A 21,757-nucleotide genomic window follows, 5' to 3' on the forward strand; every position below is an offset into this window, starting at 1 on the left:
AAATTAATATATATTTCTGTAATGTAGACTTTATGATTAAGAAACAAATATGTGGGCGGATGTTCATCACCCCTTAAAAACTCCTGGAGGCGGGATTTTATAATTGATTATATTTTATATACTATTAATGGTAGTGCAGATACATGGATCAAGTAAACAAAATATAAAACCATTGTCTTGATGGCAGCATAAATGTTCTATGCATTTCTTTCCTCTGGAGAGAAAAATCCACAATTAGATATCTCTGATGCTTCAAAGTCAATATTATAAAGACTTGCAAATTCCATTTGAGGTACAAGTACAGAAGTAGGCAATGTTGATAATATTTTAGCTGTGGGCCAAGAAACAGAGGAAACATCTTTTTCTACCTGCTTTCTATTAGCTTCTTTTTTATAAGGAAGATACAGAAAGCTTGTCTAATAGCCTCTTTGAAGCTCGCTAGAGTAATTAGACATTCTGCTAAACTTAATATCTGAGGCATAAAAGTAATCAAGTTGGGTTGAGTTAGATATAAATTTATGTGCCTTCTGATAGTTTAAATGATGATAAATTGGCATGGATTATAGAGCATTATTTTTCCATAAGGTTGGATTCAAACCTCTGAGCTCTAGTTACAAGATAGGAGATTTCAAATAAAGTTGTTAGGACATTATTCTTGTTGATATGTAATGTCCAGTGGAACAACAAAGTGCCTTGGAAAGTGACAAACTCTCCTTCATTAAAGAAATTTAAGCAGAGTTCGCATGGTTGTCTTTCAGCTGGGCTTCAATCTTGCATTTCACTAGGTTAGGCTAAGTCAGGGGTCTTCAAGTTTGGCCCTTTTATGACTTGTGGACTTCAACTCCCAGAATTCCTCAGCCAGCGTGCCTGGCTGAGGAATTCTGGGAGTTGAAGTCCACAAGTCATAAAAGGGCCAAGTTTGAAGGCCTCTGGGCTAAGTGATTTTCAAAGAAGTTTTGAGTGTAGTAGTTATTTGGTAATGGGATTGTGTGTAACAGCATTATTACAGAAGGTCTGAAAAATAATTTAGTTGTGGTTCTTAAATTTAAAGATTGGTGTCTAGAAAAGAACTGACAGTGGTCAGAAGCGATGGAATGTTTTGTGTAATGGACCGCTACCAATCTCAACTTAACCAGAATGGAGCTTGGTTTGGAAGACATGATGCACAAGGCTAAATTGACTTTTTTAATCAGAGAAAAGGCAGTATGTATGTATACTGTCAACTGGAAACCGCTTATAAACTTTTTGTGTGAAAGAGAAAAAAAATGAACTTACAGCTTACAGTTTGATGATTAGACAGGATAGATGATAGAAGGAAGAGAGTTATGTTCTAACCATAGAGTAAGAGGTGTATTTATAATTATACTTATAACTGCTATAAGAAGATTGGAAGCTACTTTGCATCTTTGTTCTTTCTTTTCTACTTTTCTTATTTCTTTATATTAGTTTGTATTAACAGAATAATTCTATTTTCCCTCTTTTAAAAAGCAATATTTAATAAAAAAATTATACACAGTATATGTAAAGGAACTGGCTCTGATAGACCTCACTGCAAATTATCTTTCCATATCCTTAGGGTCCATAGAAAAGTTGACTGAGGGGGTATGATTCCCATTGCTATTTAACCTTTTTGAAACCTGAGAAGCCTGTGATCGTTATAATCCTCAAAGCATCCCATGCTCTGAAGTCCTATTGATGTAGAGGTGCTCCTGTTAAATAAGGACTTCAAGCATGATAACCTGAAGGACTTGACCTTGAGTCAACTTTAGGGTAGGTAAGGACAACAAAGCAGGGATTCTTGGAAAAGGAAGAGGAGGAGAAGAAGACATTTCTGGACGTACAGTTCTTTTTTCCCCTTCTTCTATGGCTTTTCTTATCACTCAACATACAGAAGCATACACTCAGCAAGCTTCAACAGCTGTTTATAGTATACACACTCTGTCTGTTATAGGAGCAGAATTAATAAATGGGACACCAAAATATTAAGGGGCATAAATAACGTGGAACAGAAGTGGTTATACACCACGCTCAGTTGTATTTCACTATCCCTCATATTCATAAAATTGGGCTGGTAATTTTATCAGTTTTATTTCTTCTATTTACATTCTGTCAGAGGGTGCTGTTTTTATTTTTTAAAAACCCTGGTCTTTGTCGCTTACGACCAACACTTATGCTAGGGTTCTGTGACAAACATTGCCAACAGCTTGTCTGAGAGTTTGTTTCATGTGAAGGAGGATGGGAGACAAGAATGGAGAATGTAGATTAAAATGTGGATTTGAGAATCTGGGAGTTCTCAGTAGTGTTTATTTTCTCTTCTTGAATTACTCTGTGAGTACATCTCTTAGGATAGTGGAGATATTAGTTTGGGTGGCAGGGTGATAGTAAGCAATTTCTAGAAAAACTATAGGCATTTGTTATGAATTTCTGAGCTTTATGCTATCAATTCCAAGACCTGGGCTACAATTGTAGCAGCTGCCTCGGAGGTGACTTTCGTTCAGAATTCCTACAACATGAAATATAATTCTTCAGTAATGGTGTTTTTCATGTATGCTTAGACAGCAAGTCTTATAATTTCTAGTCATCACGGCCAAAGATATGCACATGTAGTGGTAGACATGGTGGTGTAGACATGAAGAGGTTTTGTGGTAGAGAATTTATAGACCCACAGATTCCAATCCTATCTTTAGTGGTGCAAAGAAAAAACTACTGCTTCAGCATCCTTACCATCCAGCTTCTTTTTAAACATCTCAAATGAACAAGGGTCCAGCACTTTCTGATGTAGCTGGTTCTATTATTAAACCGCTTCCATTATCAGGCGCATCTTAATACTTGGTTTAACACTACAGTACTGTCTTTTGTACCTGTTTGTTTGCTTCCCCTATTAGGGAGGAAAATCACCTGTATCAGAATCTTTGATCATCAGAGCCGATGGTGAACCACAATTTCCTGTAGCATTAACTTAATAATGGTGAACAATGTTCGATACCATAGATTAATAATTTCTAGACAACTATAGATTGTCCAGCTGCAAAGTAAGAATAAGTGGAAATTTCTGTTAAAGCTAAAGGATTTGGAAACCATTGTCTTGGGTACTTTGGAATTCTTTTTTGAAAAGTTATACTGAGTAATACATTACTTTGAACCTACAACCATATGTGTATAAATGTGGCATTCAAAGAAGAATCTTGAGCAGGCACTAGCAGATTGGTAGAACCTTGACAGATATCCCTGGGTCTGCTTTTCATTATTTTACATGTATCTCTAAAATTTACATATATATGTAAATATATATTGGCATAGAGTTTTGCTCATCTCCCCCATTCTCTTGCTGGAAAACTGAAGGATGTATTTTCCAGAGCAGCCTTTCTCAACTTTGACAACTGTTAAGATGTATGGACTTCAATTCCCAGCATTCCAGCTGGGGAATTCTGGGAATTCAAGTCCATACAAGTTAGAGATGCTGAGGTTGAGAAACACTGCTTCAGGGAACTTCAGCTGGGTTATCAGTTCCTCTCCTAAATCATAGGAAGCTCCCATTTATCTGTCCAATTCTACAACTCATGTAGATTTTGTAAATCCTCTGTAATCCTTTTATCCCTTTGCTTTTCTTCCCTAGTCTATCTAGTATAATCTCTGGAATTCAACATAGGTGTTGGTGCTTAACCCAGAAGTTGTTCTGCTCAAGCAACAAGCCACCAGTGTTAGAGTATACTGGAATAATCAACGCTGGTACTGATTTAAAATTGTATTCTATAGATAATAACAGGGCTTTTTTTCTCATAGAATGCCCAGAACAGAGTTCCGGCACCTTTTCTGGATTGAACCTTGTAGGGTAGACAAGGCGGGTTGTATAACATGTGTGAGTTCTGGCACCTTTTTTTTTTTTTACAAAAAAGCACTGGATAACAATAACAATAACAATAACAATAATAATAATAATAATAATAATAATAAAAATAAAAAAACAACTTGGGAGGGACCTTGGAGGTCATCTAGTCCAACCCCCTGCTCAAGCAGGAAACCCTATACCATTTCGGACAAATGGCTCTCCAGTCTCTTCTTAAAAACTTCCAGTGTTGGAGCATTCACCGCTTCTGGAGGCAGGTTGTTCCACTGGTTAATTGTTCTAACTGTCAGGAAATTTCTCCTTAGTTCTAGGTTGCTTCTCTCCTTGATTAGTTTCCATCCGTTGTTTCTTGTCCTGTCTTCAGCCGCTTTGGAAAATAGCTTGACTCCCTCTTCTTTATGGCAGCCCCTGAGATACTGGAACACTGCTATCATGTCCCCCCTCGTCCTTCTCTTCATTAAACTAGACATACCCAATTCCAGCAACCGTTCCTTATATGCTTTAGCCTCCAGTCCAGTCCCATGTTGCCTACCCATCTACTGTATTTATTTAGCCGAAAGGTACTGAGTTTCTTCAAGACCTTTTGTGGAATGTCAGGCAAAATTGCATTGGGGTACCTAGATAATTTAGGGGAAATGTTAGCATACAACTCAACCCTCTGCCCTTTTAAAGCAGGGTTCTCTGGTTCTTCTAGTCCTTGCTATTTCCATCCTTTTTACTTATTGGCATCTTTCTTCTTGCACTTTCTTTGACCAATTGTTCTGGTTTGCTGGTTATATAATAATGGAGCAGCTTCTGCAATGCAGTTTCCATTCCATGTGCCCAGTTGCTGAGCTACATCCATCCAAATACAGGGAATTATTACAAATTTCCAAGATTTAACAGGCAAACACATTCCTTGTTCAAGTGACTCATTTCCTGGTTTTTAGGAATGTTTTGCCAGATTAGTAGTGGACTTGCTGTATATTAGAGAAAAAGGGAGGATACCAGAGAATGCACTCTGAAGAACTACAACACAATTACTTCAGCAAAGTGGGGACACTTTTGAGGTTGCAGAAAGAGAAGAGAGAACTATACACATCCACCAGATGCCAGCATGGTTAAATTAGCAAAGTCAAGGAAACCACAAAAAGTAATGCAAGTCTTACACAAATGAGATTAAAAGAGAAGAAGGGGGGAAATCCTCAGTAAAACCAATATGAATTAATAATAAGGTAAATAATAGCGCAGGTAGAAGAATGTGAGGAATTAATTGCCAGATATGTAAAAATAACCAATGAATTTATTTCCCCCATAGTTTAGAAAGAAAAAAAAACATTACTGGATCTTTCTGAGGTGAGACTTATAAATCAGTCAGTGAAACAATCAGCTAGCTAACTGTGAAAGGATCTGTGAAGAGGACAGAGAATTTACAGAAAATTGGAATTATTTTCTTGTATTAGATCTTGCTGTCAATGATAGGAACAGATCTTAATTTTAAACAGTTTCTTCAAGGTGGCAAGAGATTAGATTTCTCAGGTACCTGATAAATTAAAGATGAACAAATTTCTGAGTCAGGCTGTATCAAGGGCTTTGGGAAAGAGTTGCTACTAAAATTCTGCCTTGGTCTTCAACTACATCTATCTCATTTGGTTTCATTCTTCCAGTGTCAGCACCTGAATTGGGAGAATGTTGCTCTTAATTTGGATGTAGATATTCCCTGGTTCAGTTCTTCTGTTGAACAACTATGGAATTCCCATCTGACCTGGAAAACGTCTGACAGATAATAATAATAATAATAATAATAATAATAATAATAATAATAATAATAATAATAATAATAATAATAATAATAATAATAATGATGATGATGATGATGATGATGATGATGATAGAAGGGACCTTGGAGGTCATCTAGTCCAACCCCCTGCTCAGGCAGGAAACCCTATACCATTTCGGACAAATGGCTGTCCAGTTTCTTCTTAAAAACTTCCAGTGTTGGAGCATTCACCGCTTCTGGAGGCAGGTTGTTTTGCTTGAGTTTGATCCAGCTTAGTAACAAACAAGAGCTTCATGGAAACCAACTTTCTACTCTGAAAATTATCTAGATGTGTTGATCTGAAACTCCCAATGGCCACACTGGGTGGGATGATAAGAGTCACAACCCAGCAAGTTGGGGAAAGTTCACTCTGTATCTACAATGGAAGAACTCCAAGGTCCCCTCCAACTCTATTCTGATTGATTGATTGATTGATTGGAAAGACTAAGATGATAATTGCTCAATAGAAAGAATGGCAGAGGACATAATTGTATTTTTTCTCTTTTCTCTTTTTCTTTTTTTTCTTACTTTCTTTGTATGTGCGTGTGTCTTCATTCTGTGGACCTAGATTAGCCACTAACTAGATTCTCACATCACACTAAACTACAATATGGATATGTGGATTCAGCCATTATGGTTATTAAACAATGGCACAGTTTGGCAGCATTGTCTGCTGCAGATCACAATTATGCAAAACTAACATAACAAGGCTTGGTTCAATATTCCATTGTTTAGTGTAATGCATAAACCCAGTAGCCTTATCAGCTCCTGGGGTGTGTATGTTGGAGTGCAATATGAGTATACTTCTGGGCATTTCATGCAGCACTTTTTAAATAGAAAGGTAAGAAATATGTCACTGTAGGTTGCATTTACATTGCATATGGCATGTAAATTGCATGTAAATCTTTGTATTAGGAATGACAATGAATGACTCTGGACTTTGAATATTTTTTATAATTTTTTAAAGATTGTTTTAACCCACATTTTTATAGATAACTATTTATAAATAGAACTCTGGCTTTATAAATAAGGCGGGAAACATACCTAATATTCCTTCCTCCTCTTATTTTCAATAACAACAACCACCCTGTGAGATGGGTTGGAGGGAGAGTGGCTGGCCCAAAGTCACCGAGCCAGCTTTCAGGCCTTAGGCAGGACTAGCACTCCACAGTCTCACCACTAAACCAAACTGGCTCTCTTTTGCTCTTACAAGGAGCACGTTTTCATCTGAATAGCAAGAACAGTATTCTTTGACAGTTGGAGAAACAGCAACTGAGCTTAGTCTTCACTTTGAAAATGAATAGATATTTTGGTGAAAGAAACAGATTTTGTCTGTTTTTCTTTCAGCTGCCAATGGTCACAGCTAAGCCACTTGAAGGAACTGGTCTCCCGTTTCAAAGTGGTTCCTTTCTGGTTCAGCCTTTCAGGCCTACATTTATAAAGCAGCAAGTCTTCATTCCAATTAGGAGGAAACCTTGCCTGGCTGGTGCTTGGAACCGAGATAAATAAAATTGTATGCCCATTGCAAGTCAGTCACATGGGACCTGATGGTGGGAATGACAATGAATCACTCCCGGCTTATCACCCAGATTGCTCTGGGTAACAAGATTAGATTTTCATAAATTTGAGACACTCCCCCGCCCTCATGCCTTCGTGGGCAGCCAGGAGTCCAGACATGACTGGATCTTGCACATACTTGGTTGTTAGCCAGCAAATATATGTGCCTGGTTGAGGAGGAGGAGGAGGAATGATTTAGTAGACCAGTTTTGTATTGACGGAGGAAATATATTTTGCTCTTCTTATTTAGCAATACAAAGTTGCAGCATCAAAGAGTACACAGGTTTGTAACCGAAGCTGGTTTTGTAATGGTTTCTAGAATTGCCTGGATTTATTTTTCAAAAGTGTAATTAAAAACACTGAAACAAAACAGAACAGCTGGATTGGGAACTGAAAATAGAAACATGGCAAAGATTTCCAATTCAACCAGCATTCTGTAGTTTGTCTTAGTTATCCAGAGGACCAGGAAATGGGCAGCATGGTTCAGTTTAGAGCAAAAGTGGTTAAGAAAATATCTTGTGATGTGTCAAGTTGTTCTGAGTCACTTGCTGTGGATTGACTAGGAATTCTGATTGCAAAGCTTTTAACTGTAGTAAGAGCACATTAGGTCATTCCCATCTGAATTAGCTGCCAACATGAAGACATCTGGGAAAGAATTTGGAGCTAAGGTTATATATCACTTTAAATTATAATACCCAAATTTGAATTCAAGCCTAGCCCATTATAAGTTATTTAGTAAACCGTAGTTTAGTAAATCTTGGTTCAGCCTTTCCATGAAAGGGTGGTGAAAATGAAATCCAGGGCTCAGGAGGTACCCAGAAACATCTCCTTACTTCTTTTGTAAGTGCATGATTCATTGAAGCCATGAGGGCGGTGAGGACACTCTAGCCATCCAGCCCAGCCATTGTTACTAATTAGCATTTTGCAATTGTGCAGCGAAATTTGACATCAAGAGGCTAAAGTTTTGTGACACAATTTATGTGCATTTCATTGTACTGAAATATCTCCAACATATCTTGCTTCCATTCCCAATCTTGAAACCCACTCCCCAGCCTGAAATTACAGTGGACAAAGGGAGTTGGTGGGTCCCTACTGTTTATTTTTGGTGCCCTTCAGTGATTCTTGACTACCACGACTGCCTGGACAAGTCCTTGTAGTTTTTTCAACAAGATCTGCTGCAACCTAATTTTTTTCTGAATAGACTCCTGCAGCCCTCTGGAAATCACTAATCAATTGATTAGTTTGTGGGTTTTATTATTCTGGGAAGCCATCAGCATAAGCCAGTATTTCTCAACCTTGGCATCTTTAAAATGTGTGGACTTCAACTCTCAGTCTGCACATCTTAAAAGTTGCAAAACATTGACATAAGTCCTGGTCTTTAATTTAGCCTCATATGTGAATCTAGCTGTTTTTGACTTGATGAATGAAACATAGTTACAGAAACCATGACTTGGGATTATACCTAGCTCGGGGGGGGGGGGGGGAATTAATTTCATAGGGTAAGATCATTATTTTTTTTAACACACTGAGCCCAAATACTTCTAAATCTTCCCCAGACTTTCCAAATATTCTATTATTCTAGAATGGTAGGATTCTAAAAATTTCACAAAGTGGTAAAAATCATCTTTTTCTAATGGGCTCTTGTCATGGATAATGAGCCTGGGTTGCATCTGTAAAGTTATTGAATACTGTATGATGTTTTATTTTTATTGTGTAAACTGCCTGGGTTGTGAGCAATAGGGTAGTATAGAGTGTATTGCATTTTGGATGCATACCACTTTTTTGTTTCCATTTTGGAAACCAGTATTTTAGGCTCAGCCAGCCTCAATAATTCCTACTTTAATATGTTCAACCCACCCTCTTGGCTATCATTGCCTTAGTGTAAAACTGTTCTGGAATGTGAACCTCAGATACATGTTTGTTTTCTGTGTTTTCATAGAATCACAGAACTGTAGAGTTACAAAGGAATAATCTACAAAATAATTTAACTTTAAGTGATAGCTGTCCAACCACTTCTTAAAAACCTCCAGAGATATAGACTAAACACCCCAAGTTCCTTCAGCCTATTCTCATTGACGATCTCCTTAATATCCATGCCAAATACAACTACTTTCTTCCATAGTGTAATATGTACCACATCATTGTGCAGTCACACACAGCACATAGCTAATATAAGTGAGGGTTACCTCCAGGTGACCAAACATGAAAACGTCTATAGCAGTGGTTCCTTTTTTTCATCCTTAGATATGTATTTTTATTTTATTTTTCTCCACTAAACCAGTGCTCATTTACCATGCAGCGAAGATACTAATGCTAGTAAAGCTTAATATTTCAAAACAAGCCATTAGCACTTTTATCCAAACACATTCCAGAGTTTAAATAGGATTTGCTAGCTGTACAAATATTTATGACTCTGTTTCAACATTTTATATTGAATCACCATTTGAAGTTGAAAGCAGGAAGTTGTCATCAGATGTTTTTATTTCAGCACTTTGTACTTTTCTCCCTCTTCAAGGGATGCTTCCTGGTTAATAAAATTGTGTTAAAATGAAAAGTGTTCAGTGCTCCTGTAAATTTACTGGAAGACAAAGTGAAGCTGATTGAAACATGTCAGATACTGCGACATGCCATATTGGCTGTTACTGTAACTCTGCTGATGAGTAGTGTCAAATACCGATTGTTAACCTGTCAGGCCCTGTCAAATGTTGACTGCATCTTTGGAACCAACAAAATGTTGACTACTATTAAATAATTGTCGGATGTTTGGGTATTGGTTCCAAATGCCCAGAAATCCTACAATATTCAGATGTTATTTGCCTTCAGACAATCCAGAAGTATATCTACCATCATGGGGCAAGTTTCGTTCCTTTTGAAGTGTGGGTCACATCACAACATGCATACAAAGGGAGTTGAGCTTGCAGCATACTGGTGATCTCATTATTTGCCTCTCCCTGCAAACATCTCTGAAGCTATCATGAGCATTTTGGAGAGCAAATTCATTTCACCCAGAAATTAGTGAAGAATCTTGAAAAGCAGACAAATAGTTTTTGAGGAGCTGAGTTTTTATACCACCTTGTCCTGAAGTGCGGTGGCCCCTTGATGCAACATACAGCTCAGTCTTTTTCAAGCTGTCCATTGCAACAGTAAAGAGTTGCAACCGGTGTGGTGTTAAGCAGTAAAGAACCACAATTTCTGTGAAAGCCTCATTATGTCTCACTGGAGCAAAGCGGTTTGAGGTTTACAGCCATAATTGAAGAAAACTGGCGGTTGCACAAACTCCTGAGACAATTATATCAGTGCTGGCAGCCCCTTAGTGATAGATGAGTGTTTTCATTTGGTTCTTGAAACTGATAATGCTTATAGGAATGTGCGAAAAAAAATTTATTTACAAAAGCAAATCTATGCATTGCTCCCTTTTCCCACTGTCTAGATTCCCAGCATGTCTGTGTTTGTCTAGACAGAAAATACAAAGAAGCAGGTTGTGTCATTTCCACGCAGTATCTGAATGTGGGCCTGAAATATATTCAGGAATAAAAATTATGCTAAATTAAATTAATGTGACCTTACTTTGCATTTCGATGCCACATTTGCCTGTCTCATAAAGCTTGTTTCATCCATCATCTTTCCCTGGGGAAAATTGCAGGGAAAAATGGAATGAGGTCTTCTCTAATTGAAAAGTGACAATGATTAGGAACCCAAATACATAATTTTTTTTTTTTACAAAAAGGTATGTGGGCGGTGTGTGTGTGCATGTGTGTCTGTATCTCTTATATATGCGTGTGCGCACACAGAGACATATACACACATACATATATAATATGAATTAATTGAATGATAAATTCATGTGCTTTGTTTCATTTCTTAAAAGTTTGCTTTTTTATACAGCAATTGTTGCAAAGTGCTACTAGGTTGATTTTGGGGGGAGGGCATTATTCTCTCCATTCGTGTTTAACTAGTGGTCCACATTAACCATTAACCAGGTGGATTTGGCCTTTTGTATGCCAAAAACATTGTGAAAATATAATTAATGAAATGAAAATGAAATCAAAAAATCAGTTCTGTCTTTCCCCTGCCTGTAAATTATAGCCCGAAGGGTCTTTCTATTTGTGTGTTGGGGTGCTGTTATCTCTCCTGTTATGAGTTCTTTGCTTTTGAAAAAGATTCACCTATTGGTATAAGGTGGAAGATAACAACAAGGTTTTGAATTTTTTAAATAGAAAGTGATGCTACCACAATTGTGTAACATGAGACCAGTTCATCATGGAAGAAAACAATGAAAAGAGGGTTGAAGCTAAATAATAACAGGGAGAGTCTGTGGATATAGTCCCTCAGCAGTTACTCAGGCATTTGTCATGAAAGAGCAGCAAATTATTAGTTATTACATTATTATTGTATTTACTTATAGGAACAGAATTTTATGAGATTTTTCTGCCTCAGCTGTCAAAAGAAGTTAGCCAGCCTTGAATATAATGCACTTTCCTTGGGGGAAACATTCATTGACTTGGACTACCCTGGTAAATCTAGCTAACTTGGCAAGGAGTCATCAAACCTGACCCTATGGGATGATTGACATTGTTTGCACCATGGGCAATCTATAGCAGCAATCTTCTTCTCCCAAAGAAGCAAAGTTTACAGTGGTGGTCTTGGGGCTTAAGCCATTTTCCATGATCGGTTGAAGGCTATTCATTTGTTCACCAGCCCTGCCCTACGGAACACTCTTCCCCTGGCGATTCAACAGGTTCCAACTCTCTTATCCTTCTGGAAAGCACATAAGACCTGGGTCTTCTCCCAGGCCCTGGGATAGGATGAGGTCAGAATGAGATGAGAATGTTCTACATTGCATTAGTGTGACACATCATCAGGTGTGGTTGTTGTGTCAGTTTTTCTCTTTCTGCTTTTATTGTCCTTTTGTTTTACAAATATTTAAAATAAAATATAAAATATTCTATTAAGAGTTTAAAGACTAAAACATAATGTGAGAAATTGTCATGGATCACAGCTTTGAAATCATTGATTTGGTTCGATTTTAACAAATTGCTTATATTTTAAAGCTAAATTTGGATTTTGTAATTTCTGGGGGTTTTCTTTTTTAATGTTTATCTCTTGTGTCTTGCTTTTTATTCTATTCTAAATGGGTGTGTATATAGAAATGCAGTCATGTATAGAAATATGGTAAGACCAGAAACTGATTGGCAATGTTTACTAAGACAAAATGTTGAAATAAGGATGCTCGCTTATACTCTAACTCATCTTCCTTCTTGTAAACTTAATAATGCATTCAGATGAATACATTTGAATGGTGTCTGAATGGGGAGATCAAGAAAAGTCTTCTTCAGCATTAAGTGTCAGAATACAGTATGGAACAATATCATTGATCGGATGATAATTTAGTTCTAGAACTACTAGAATTGTTAAAACAAAATATGTTATTTTTTCAATCAAGTAGTCAATTGGTTATTGGCTTTTCATATCTTTATTCTGAAATCCAGTACCTTTTCTATCATATCCACAGTGTAAAATTCCAGAACTTTATTTGAAAGTGCAGGTTTTTATCATTTTTTCCTCTTATCTGCTTTGCAGCCCTTTTGACATTTTGACTGTAGGCTAGCCATTAATGTCAACTATTTGAAAGCAACGTCTCTTTAAAACAATAAGATTACACAACTTCAATATAGTGGCACTACTAAAATCATTATAAGAAACATACCAGTAAGCTTAAGCAGTGACAGAATAATTCATATGCATGGGTTTAATACAGTTTTAGTTGGAATTAAAACATTTCATTCGCCCTAATGTGAACAGCATAGTCTATACATAGGGCGCCATCACTGAAAAATCACTTCAGTGCTTTGTTTTTCAACCTTGGCAGCTTGAAACTGTGTGGATTTCAGTTCCCAGAATTCCCCAGCCAGCAAGGCTGGCTGGGGATTTCTAGGAATTGATGTCCTCACAGCTTCAAGTTGCCAAGGTTGAGAAACACTGCTCTAGTGGGAGTGAAAAGAAGGATGTCGTACCATGCGTGTTTCCTCAAATGCTCTTTCCACCCCTCACAAAAGTGTGCTTCACATCTGTGATCTTGTGATATCTCTTTTTAGCACATGAGCCAACTTATTTCTGTTTCAGCTCCTGTGATTCCAAAAACATTGCAAGTTGTTCTTCACTTGAAATCCTGGAGGTCTGTTAAGCTTTGGGGAGAGATACTTAAAAGGTCTTAGGCTATCCCAGAAGAGGTCGATCTATGGCACAGTTATATCAGAATGCTATCATTTCACTCTGAACTTTAATTGTGAGCAGAGGGATAGCACTCCCAACGACTTTTTGCCCAAATAAACAGATTCCCCCATTACTTTACATAAATTTTATCCTCTGCAGAAAAATCCTCAGTTTTGACAGCCCTCTGAAGTGCTATTAGGGTGCAATCCAGCTCTCCAGAGGTGAGCGATTATATAGCAATGGGGCATATACAGAAACCTAATTCTGCTTCCTGATTTCATATACCTGTTTGAAACAAATGAACTGCTCAGGCTGGTTCTGCCTAAAGAAGGTAATTTTGCAGGTTCCCGAGCACCCAGCCTTAAAAACAGATCTTTGCACTGTCCCCAAAGGCTATGGGAAGCCAATGCAATACTGTACAGCAGGAGTGAACAACATTGACATCTTTAAGAGTTGTGGACTTCCAACTCTCAGAATTCCTCAGGCACCATGGCTGGGTGAGGATTTCTGGGAGTTGACGTCCACAGGTATTCAAGTTGTCAAGATTGGACACCCCTGCTGTACAGTATTTGCGAAACTGGTCTCATACAATATTGCCAGTTCTTCCCCATGCATGAATAGGCCACTGCATTTTACACCAGCTGCAGTCTTTAAAGGGAGCCGCACATACAATAGAGCGTACTGCAATGACAGAGGTGTGCATTTGGAATTTAATTTGTGAGACTTGCCAGCTGTTGATTCCAGTGGAAGCTATTTACTTCTACTGCTTATTCTGTATATCATTTACTTAATGTAAACCATCCGTGTTTGTTTTCCCTGCAACATGGTGCGGTTCCTTCTGCTAATGCTGACAAATGTTTGGAGGGTACATAATCTAAGTTTTCTAAGAATACCCAGTGGAAATTACGGGTCGTAGTGTCTTTTTCTTTACTTTCCTTTTTGCATAATGAAAAAGCATGCGATCACAATATTAATCAGGCAACTCTAGACATGCTTTATATATATATTTAAAAACCATGAGATTTCCCAAGTAGGGAAGGGGAGAAAGAATCCCTTGAAAATCTTTCTTGACAGGATATTCTGTATATATAAATAGCAGAACTGGAAGGAGAGAGCAGAGTATGTGATTGGTATATATTTACTCAAGGAGGAAGATACACAAACACACACAAATTGATGTGATTCACTAAACATGCTTTACTCTTTTCCATATTAACATATCTTCTGCATATAAACAATAGCTTGAAATACCCAGAGGGCTGCATTTGCACATCACGCTTAGCCACTCCTCCACTAACCAAGATTAACAGTAACTATGCTTAGTATATAGGGCAATGCAGCTGCTTTAGGTGACCTGGTTTAAGTGGGTTGGGTGAATGAATCTCAGTCTTTGGGTTATAAAATGGGTGAGTTGAAGAGGAGGGACAAAGAATCCATTCCATGGACTATTCAGAGAATTTATCCTGCCCCCCCCCACCCCATCTCAGGCACCAGGCAGAGGGTCCTAAGTGCTCTGCAGCACCGGGTGTGTGGTGTGACTGTGAAAAGCTGAGGATGCGCTATCTGTCTGCCAGAGTGCCTAAACCTGTCTAGCCCTTAGCCAGCCGGGAAGGGGTGAAAACAGCCAACACAAGGAGATTGTTGTCTTCCCCCCACCCCTGGTTGGCTTTCTGTGACCTTTGACCTCCTCCTGGCTGCCCTGAAACAAAGGCCCAAAGACATCACCCTGGGGTCTTTTGGCAAGGCAGTACTGCTACTAGGCTGCTTACAAAAGGAGCCATTGACCCCCCCCCAATCCCTCCTCAAGGGAGTAAACATTTGAATGGAACAGTGTGACCCAGCTTTGTTGTCACTCAGCCTAGTTGCGCTGCTCAGTCCTGGATGCCAATCGCACCACCCTTTTCGGACATATATCTCATTGCAGGACAAAGAGACAGCCCAACCTTCTTCCCCACTCTGCCGCACCCCATTTTTGGAGTGGCTCTGTTTATATACAAGCCTTTCAGACAATCAGCTGTGAGAGTTTGTGTTGTGGATGGAGAGGGTAGGGAACAATGCGCGCACAGCATGATCCTCAGTTGAAGAGGGGGGCTAATACCCTCGCTTAAAACTTGGGAGGCATCACCGAATGGCAAATTGTTTTATACTGTTGCTGGGTAGATCTCCCTCCTTCGTTGGACCATGGCAAATTAGGCTTCCTTCAGGCTCTCGTTGGCACTGGGTGGCTCCCCCCCCACCTCTAAGCAGAGTGGATAGGGAAAAGAAGATTTAACTTTCCCCAATCCACGATATATCTCCTCATGCCACTTAATTAAAGTAGACTTGTGGTTCTAAAGTTGGAGATATTAAGGAAAGCAGAGAAATATCTGAGAATCAACAGATTATGTGAATGAGTTGATCTGAGCTACAGGAAGCATCTGTCTGAAATTAAAAGAAATAGATGAGAACTAACGCATAGGAGAATTTGTAGGATTAAGGTTTAGCACCCCACTTTACAAAGTGTAGCTTGCCTTTCCTCTTTTGAGTATCAGTGCAGTATGTTTGGGTTGCAGTTGTTTTTTTTTCAAAAAAACCCCAGTCATATAACTAGATTGTTTAATCCCATGGACTAAATCTATTTACATTTCTCTGCAATGTGTGTCATATGTGTGTGCACGTGTGTTAGGTCATAGGAGATGTTTTATTGTACAATATCTTATGGGAGGCGATGATTTCTGCATGACTGTCGTTTTATTGTTTTTATTCTGAACTGCTTTGAGACATATCTTCATGATTACAAAAAGAGCAGAGTACTTGCCTGCAATAAACCGAAAAACACTGAAAACATCGTATGTCCCTTTTCGTGTTGTTTTCAGCTAGTTTGCCAGAAGAGAATCAGTGATGTTGAATCCTAATTAATTAATGCAGTGTTAAATAAAAGTTTTTAGAGAGCTAAGCAGGGGTGTCAAAAAGGTCAAGTTGGCTGCCTCAAGGATGTGATTGAAGCCTCACTTTTGTTCCACATGTATCATGCACATCTTGCACCTTTAAAAAAAGGGTGGGGTTTAAATTGCCCAGCTGTGCTTGCTATCTTGAGTTTTTGTATCCTCCCTCCGTAACTGCTGAATATATGATTCACAATTATTTGGGATGCTTGCAGTAGATCTGAAGGTGCTTTAAATTGGCAGGACTGGCTGCTCCACAGTTACAAGCAGGTGTAGGCTATTTTCCCAGCCTCTCTTTTGCTTTCATTGGCCCTGAACGTCTAAGATTTTAGAACTGGGCTAAAAACTAGGGTAGCTGAGAGCGGTTTGTCCACAGGCCAATCCAGGAAACTCCAGTGCAGGTTCTGTGTCATTCCCAGGATGGAAAAATAATTTTGCTGTAGCAGGCCTTGAGGGTAGACAGTGATGTCACAGCATGTTCACAGGCCTTCTAAATGCAGGGGAGTGAAATGTCAGTTGCTCAACCTTGCTAATTGTGGCAGCTGTTGTGAGGAATTCAGCAGCCAGGGGAAACCCTTCACTCAGCCAGGTGATAGGAGGAGAAGCAGCCTGATGTGGGGAGAGATCCGCAGAACAGAGAGGCCAGCAGGGCTGAAGTGTATGTCCACTCTTAAAATAGCCAGCTTGCTGATCACAGCGGAGGTCACGGTCGAGGGATATGGGGCTGGAATAGAACAAGCAGGGATAAAATTTTAAAGACACTCATTGCAGACATTCAACAATCATATGCCAAGTCTGGCTCATTGAAGCCTTTATTTAAGATAGAGATCTGTGCCATGTGTACAGTGTGAACTCTAACTACCTCTATGTAACATGTATGAAGCATGGATCTGCCTCCACTGATCTCCAGTACAGACTATGAAGCCACCGACTACTCATCAGATAACAACTCTTAAAATGTTTAGTTTTGGGAGCATACATCTAGGCCAGGGGTGTCAAACTGCCGGCCCACGGGCCGGTTTCATCATACCGGAGCCATGCCCATCCCATTGCCGGCAATGGCAAAAAAGCTCTGATACGTTGCGCGACATCACGTGACGTCGGGAGTTTGACATGCCTGATCTAGGCTGTAAGATCTAGGCGGAAGCAAGGAGTCAGAATGTCCTGTATCTATGCTGCCCTCAAATGGTCATCCAGATTTTTGCGACCCAGAGATAGTGTGTCTTATTTAAAATTATACCTGGAAGTGGAGGAGAAATGTCTTCCCAATGTTGTTGTGATCCTTTTGACTGACCAGCCTTCCTCATTTCAATCTTTCCTTCTGTCTCACCCCCACATATACACACACATGCACCCCATAGTAATTGTATTAAAGAAACCAAGTAATCAAAATATGTACAGCTTCCGATTACACTTCATCTATACCAGTACTTCTCAAATTTGGCAACTTAAGACATGTGGAGTTGAAGAATTCCCCAGCCAGCCAGCTGGCCTTAAGTTGCCAATTTTGAGAAACATTGAGCTACACCAGGGGTCTTCAAACTTGGCCCTTTTATGACTCCTGGACTTCAACTCCCAGAATTCCTCAGCCAGCGTGCCCAATATGAGCCCAATTTAGATCTGGACCCTTATTAGCTCCCTTCAACATACCATCTCCAAGGGAAAGAGCAATTGCTCCATTCCACTTGGAGAACCATAAAACATCTGTTGGGCTTCACGGAGTCCTGATCCTTGGGCAGGACAGAGAGCTTGATTGGGACAGCATTAGCTTCCTCCCTAAACTAAACCTGCCAGATATGGATATCTCAGGCATCAGCTTCTGCCCTTGTCCATTTGTGAATGGAAAACTCCGGACTTATTTCTGCCTAGGGCTTGTGTGTCCTCTCTTCTTCTCCCTCAAACTCTCCGAGTAGCCTGTTGTTGATTGCTCTTGTTTCCTTGACAGCTTTGTACATCTTCCTCTCCTCCTGCCTCCCTTTGTGAGACACTTTTGTGCCAGCTCAGGTCATTCAAGCTGCTTCTGCCAGCTGGCTGAACTGAGCCTTGAATTAAATTACGTCTGGAAGTCTGGCATGCGGAGACCCCTGGGGATCAGCTTGGAAGCGGCGGCTGCATTTTCAGTGGTGGGCTAACTCCCAGGGTGGGGGGGGAGGCCTTTCCATTGGCCAGGCTGTTGTCACTCAGTGGATTGGTGCCATCTGAATGCTGCAGTTGACTATCTGGAAGGAATCTCTTGAAGCATAGGGAAAAGAAGGTGGGTGCAATGGATGGTTGGCCACAGCTAGGTAAAAAAAAAGTCAAGGCTGTCTTTGTGCAATGTCTTACTTGAATAAGTGATAGGATAATGCTGTATTTACCCCAAAAGAAGAATGTCAGAATTAAAACAATCCCCTCCCCTGAATCTTACACAATACTTTAATAAATTTGAGAGGGGGAGAGGATTAGCCTCCCTTTCAGATTAAACTGTGGACTTTCCTCTTAGTAATAGATGACATCTTTTGTTTGGTAAATTCAAAAATTCTCACACTTCCAACTTCTTCCTTACTCACTTCCACTAGGTTGCCTTGATTTATTCACTGCAAAAGTGACTGTGATTTTTTTGGGGGGGGGGGGAGGAGGAAGGGAGGTATTTTTAATTGCCAATTTGAAGTTGATATTCCAGGTAGTGTTTTTAACACTGTATGTTTAGTGTTACAGGTTAGATGGTTTGTTTTCTGGTTGAGAATCAGTGATCAAAAATTGAGGTGATGATTTTTGGAATATAAGTTGTTGTTGTTGTTGTTGTTGTTGTTGTTATGGTTGGTCACACAGTCAGCTAGATGTTTAGGCTGGATTTGGCATTTTTGTCTGTATTGAGTCCTTCCCAAAGAGAAATGGGCAGATGTTGTTGTTTAATAATAAGAAAGGTATTATCACAGGACGTGAGCTGTTCCAAATAAAGGTACTTTTTTCAATGATGATGGTGATTTTGTATTACAAGTGGTCCTCAATTTATGACTGTTTATGATTGTTTAATTAGCATTGAGAGTTACAATGGGCTAAAAAAAGTTATTTATGACTTGTTCTTGAAGTGAAGACTGCTACATCAACCTGGTGATCCCATTATGGAGATTTGGCATACTGGTTCACACTTATGACTGGTTGCAGCATCTGCAATCATGTGATCATACTTTGCAATAGTTTTCTGGCAAAAGCCAGCAAAAATGTTCATTGGATAAAATGGCTTCACCCTTACAACCATATGGTTCACATAACAACTATGTGATATGTTTAATGATCACTATAAAACGTCAGGCCATGTGATACTTTGACTTATGACCACAACAACTTATGAAATTTGTTCCCAGGTGTGGTTGTAAGTCAAGGACTCCCTTAATATTATAATATGATTATCTCTATTATACAGTTTGTCATTTAGCCAGATGTTCAGATTGGATTTGGCAGTTTTGTCCACCTATCAAGTCCTTGCAATTGACTTGGGATAGGCAAAAGTGAATGTCTGATCATGTTACAGATATCATTGCAGAATGTAAGCTGTTCCTAATAAAGCTGCCTTTTGCAATTGACTGGTGGTGATTTTGTCAATGTGGATTATTATTATTATGCACACAACATGTGAAATCACACCTGCCAGTTCTTTAGCTGGTGTTGGCTTCAAACACATCAAGTTCTTCCCAAGAGTCTAGGTTGTCATAATGCATTAGTGTAGTGTAGTGCAGTGCAGATCCAAGTAGTGGGACCTTTTGTAATTGACAGATGAAAATTTTGTCAATGTGCAGATTTTGTAAGTCCTGTCCAAATTTTTTATATGCCATCCAGTTTACTGATAAGTGATAATTTGCTGATAACTGATAATTGGCCATGGGACTCCCATGGCCAATATGTGCCATAATCTTTCAACTTCAATTTTAAGATTTTGATACTTTGTGATCTTTTCTAGTTCTTTGACTTTTACTATCTTCTGATATTGCCACATCAATTTGCCACACTTTCAGTTGATTTTCAACTACTTTTTCAACTCTGTGTTCCCAGCAGTTTTTCCTTACTGGCACATGATAGTTTTAACAGATGTTCCAGTGATTAATTTGGCAATTGTGTTATGTTTGCATAAGCTGTATATATGATTTACTGTTTCTTCTGCTTCTTTGCACAATATGCACTTTGAATGATTTGATGATTTTTCAATTCTGGCCTTGATTGCAATACTTTGCAATAGTTTTCTCGTGAGCAGTCAAAATCAAGCCTTCAGTTTCTTTTTTTTTTTTAATGTTCCAGTTGTAGGTCATTGCCAGGTTTTATCTTTATCCACTTTCTCTTCAGTCTTTCCAAAAATTGACTATTGGTGCTTTTCCTTGCTGGCATTCGGTTTTATAGTGATGATGACAATTCGACAAATAGTCAGCCATGGATTTGGCATTTTTATTCACCTATCAAGTCCTTTGAAAGGACTTTGAATAGGCAGATGTTGTCATTTGATGGTCATGTTGTAGGATGTAAGCTTTATTATTGTTGTTATCATTTATTAATAATATTATTTTCCCAGGAGGAGTTGTCTTATTTGATTAGTCTTTCATATTTTGGAAGATTCAACTAATCTGTGGGTGTCTTTGAACATGAATATTGTTTCATGTCCCTTTTGCATGAGATCTCTCAAGGGGATGTAGAGAAAGTTTGTGCATAAAAGCCATTTTCAAATCATTTTGGGGATGAATTTGTCCAGAATACTGCAAACCTTTTTTAAGTCGTGCTTCTTCTTTCACTTTTTGACAACACAAAGAAATTATTGTTTTGTCCCTTATATAAAGCTGTTGTTGTTCACTCAAGTGGCTTCCCTGAATAGTTTATGGACAGTAAAGAGATTTTCCTGATTTTCAAGCTTATACTTGAAAAAGGGCATGCCCCACAAAGGGATAATAATAATACTGAGGTGCTCTTATGACTTAATTGTTGTCAACATCTACTCTTATCCTCAGAATTTTTCCTTTGCTCTTATTTATCTGTTTCTGGTTTATATTGAGGCCTGTTAAAATACAATCTTTGTCTCTTTGTTTCTCTTTTATAGCGGAATTAGAGTTTGTGCAGATAATCATAATTGTGGTGGTGATGATGGTTATGGTGGTTGTCATCACGTGCCTGCTGAATCACTACAAACTTTCTGCAAGGTCCTTCATCAATCGACCCAGCCAAGGACGGAGAAGAGAAGAAAACCTGTCATCGGTAAGGAGGGTTGGGGGCCAATTCCCATGGTTACCAGCTAAGACTTTGCTATTTGTCAACCCATCCAACCAATAGTGGTCCACGAGGATGGGATGGAGATGTCCAAAAAGACAAAATGGCAAACATAGCATCTTGAAGCTGCATTTGCCATCTTACCTCTCTCTCTCTCTCTCTCTCTCTCTCTCTCTCTCTCTCTCTCTC

General features: G+C 39.0%; 1 protein-coding gene across 2 annotated transcripts in view; it reads left to right on the top strand.

The window, feature by feature from the left end:
• PMEPA1 (prostate transmembrane protein, androgen induced 1) overlaps positions 1-21,757 on the top strand; it is a 73,499-nt gene that overhangs the window by 42,276 nt on the left and 9,466 nt on the right. For both annotated transcript variants that reach the window (XM_015821204.1, XM_015821205.1), the window contains exon 2: positions 21,402-21,556. In XM_015821204.1, the coding sequence (XP_015676690.1) occupies positions 21,402-21,556 (155 nt within the window). The remainder of the gene's footprint in view (positions 1-21,401; positions 21,557-21,757) is intronic.

This window comes from Protobothrops mucrosquamatus, unplaced genomic scaffold (genome assembly GCF_001527695.2).
Source record: "Protobothrops mucrosquamatus isolate PMUCROS unplaced genomic scaffold, P.Mucros_1.0 scaffold1273, whole genome shotgun sequence".
Lineage (NCBI taxonomy): Eukaryota > Metazoa > Chordata > Lepidosauria > Squamata > Viperidae > Protobothrops > Protobothrops mucrosquamatus.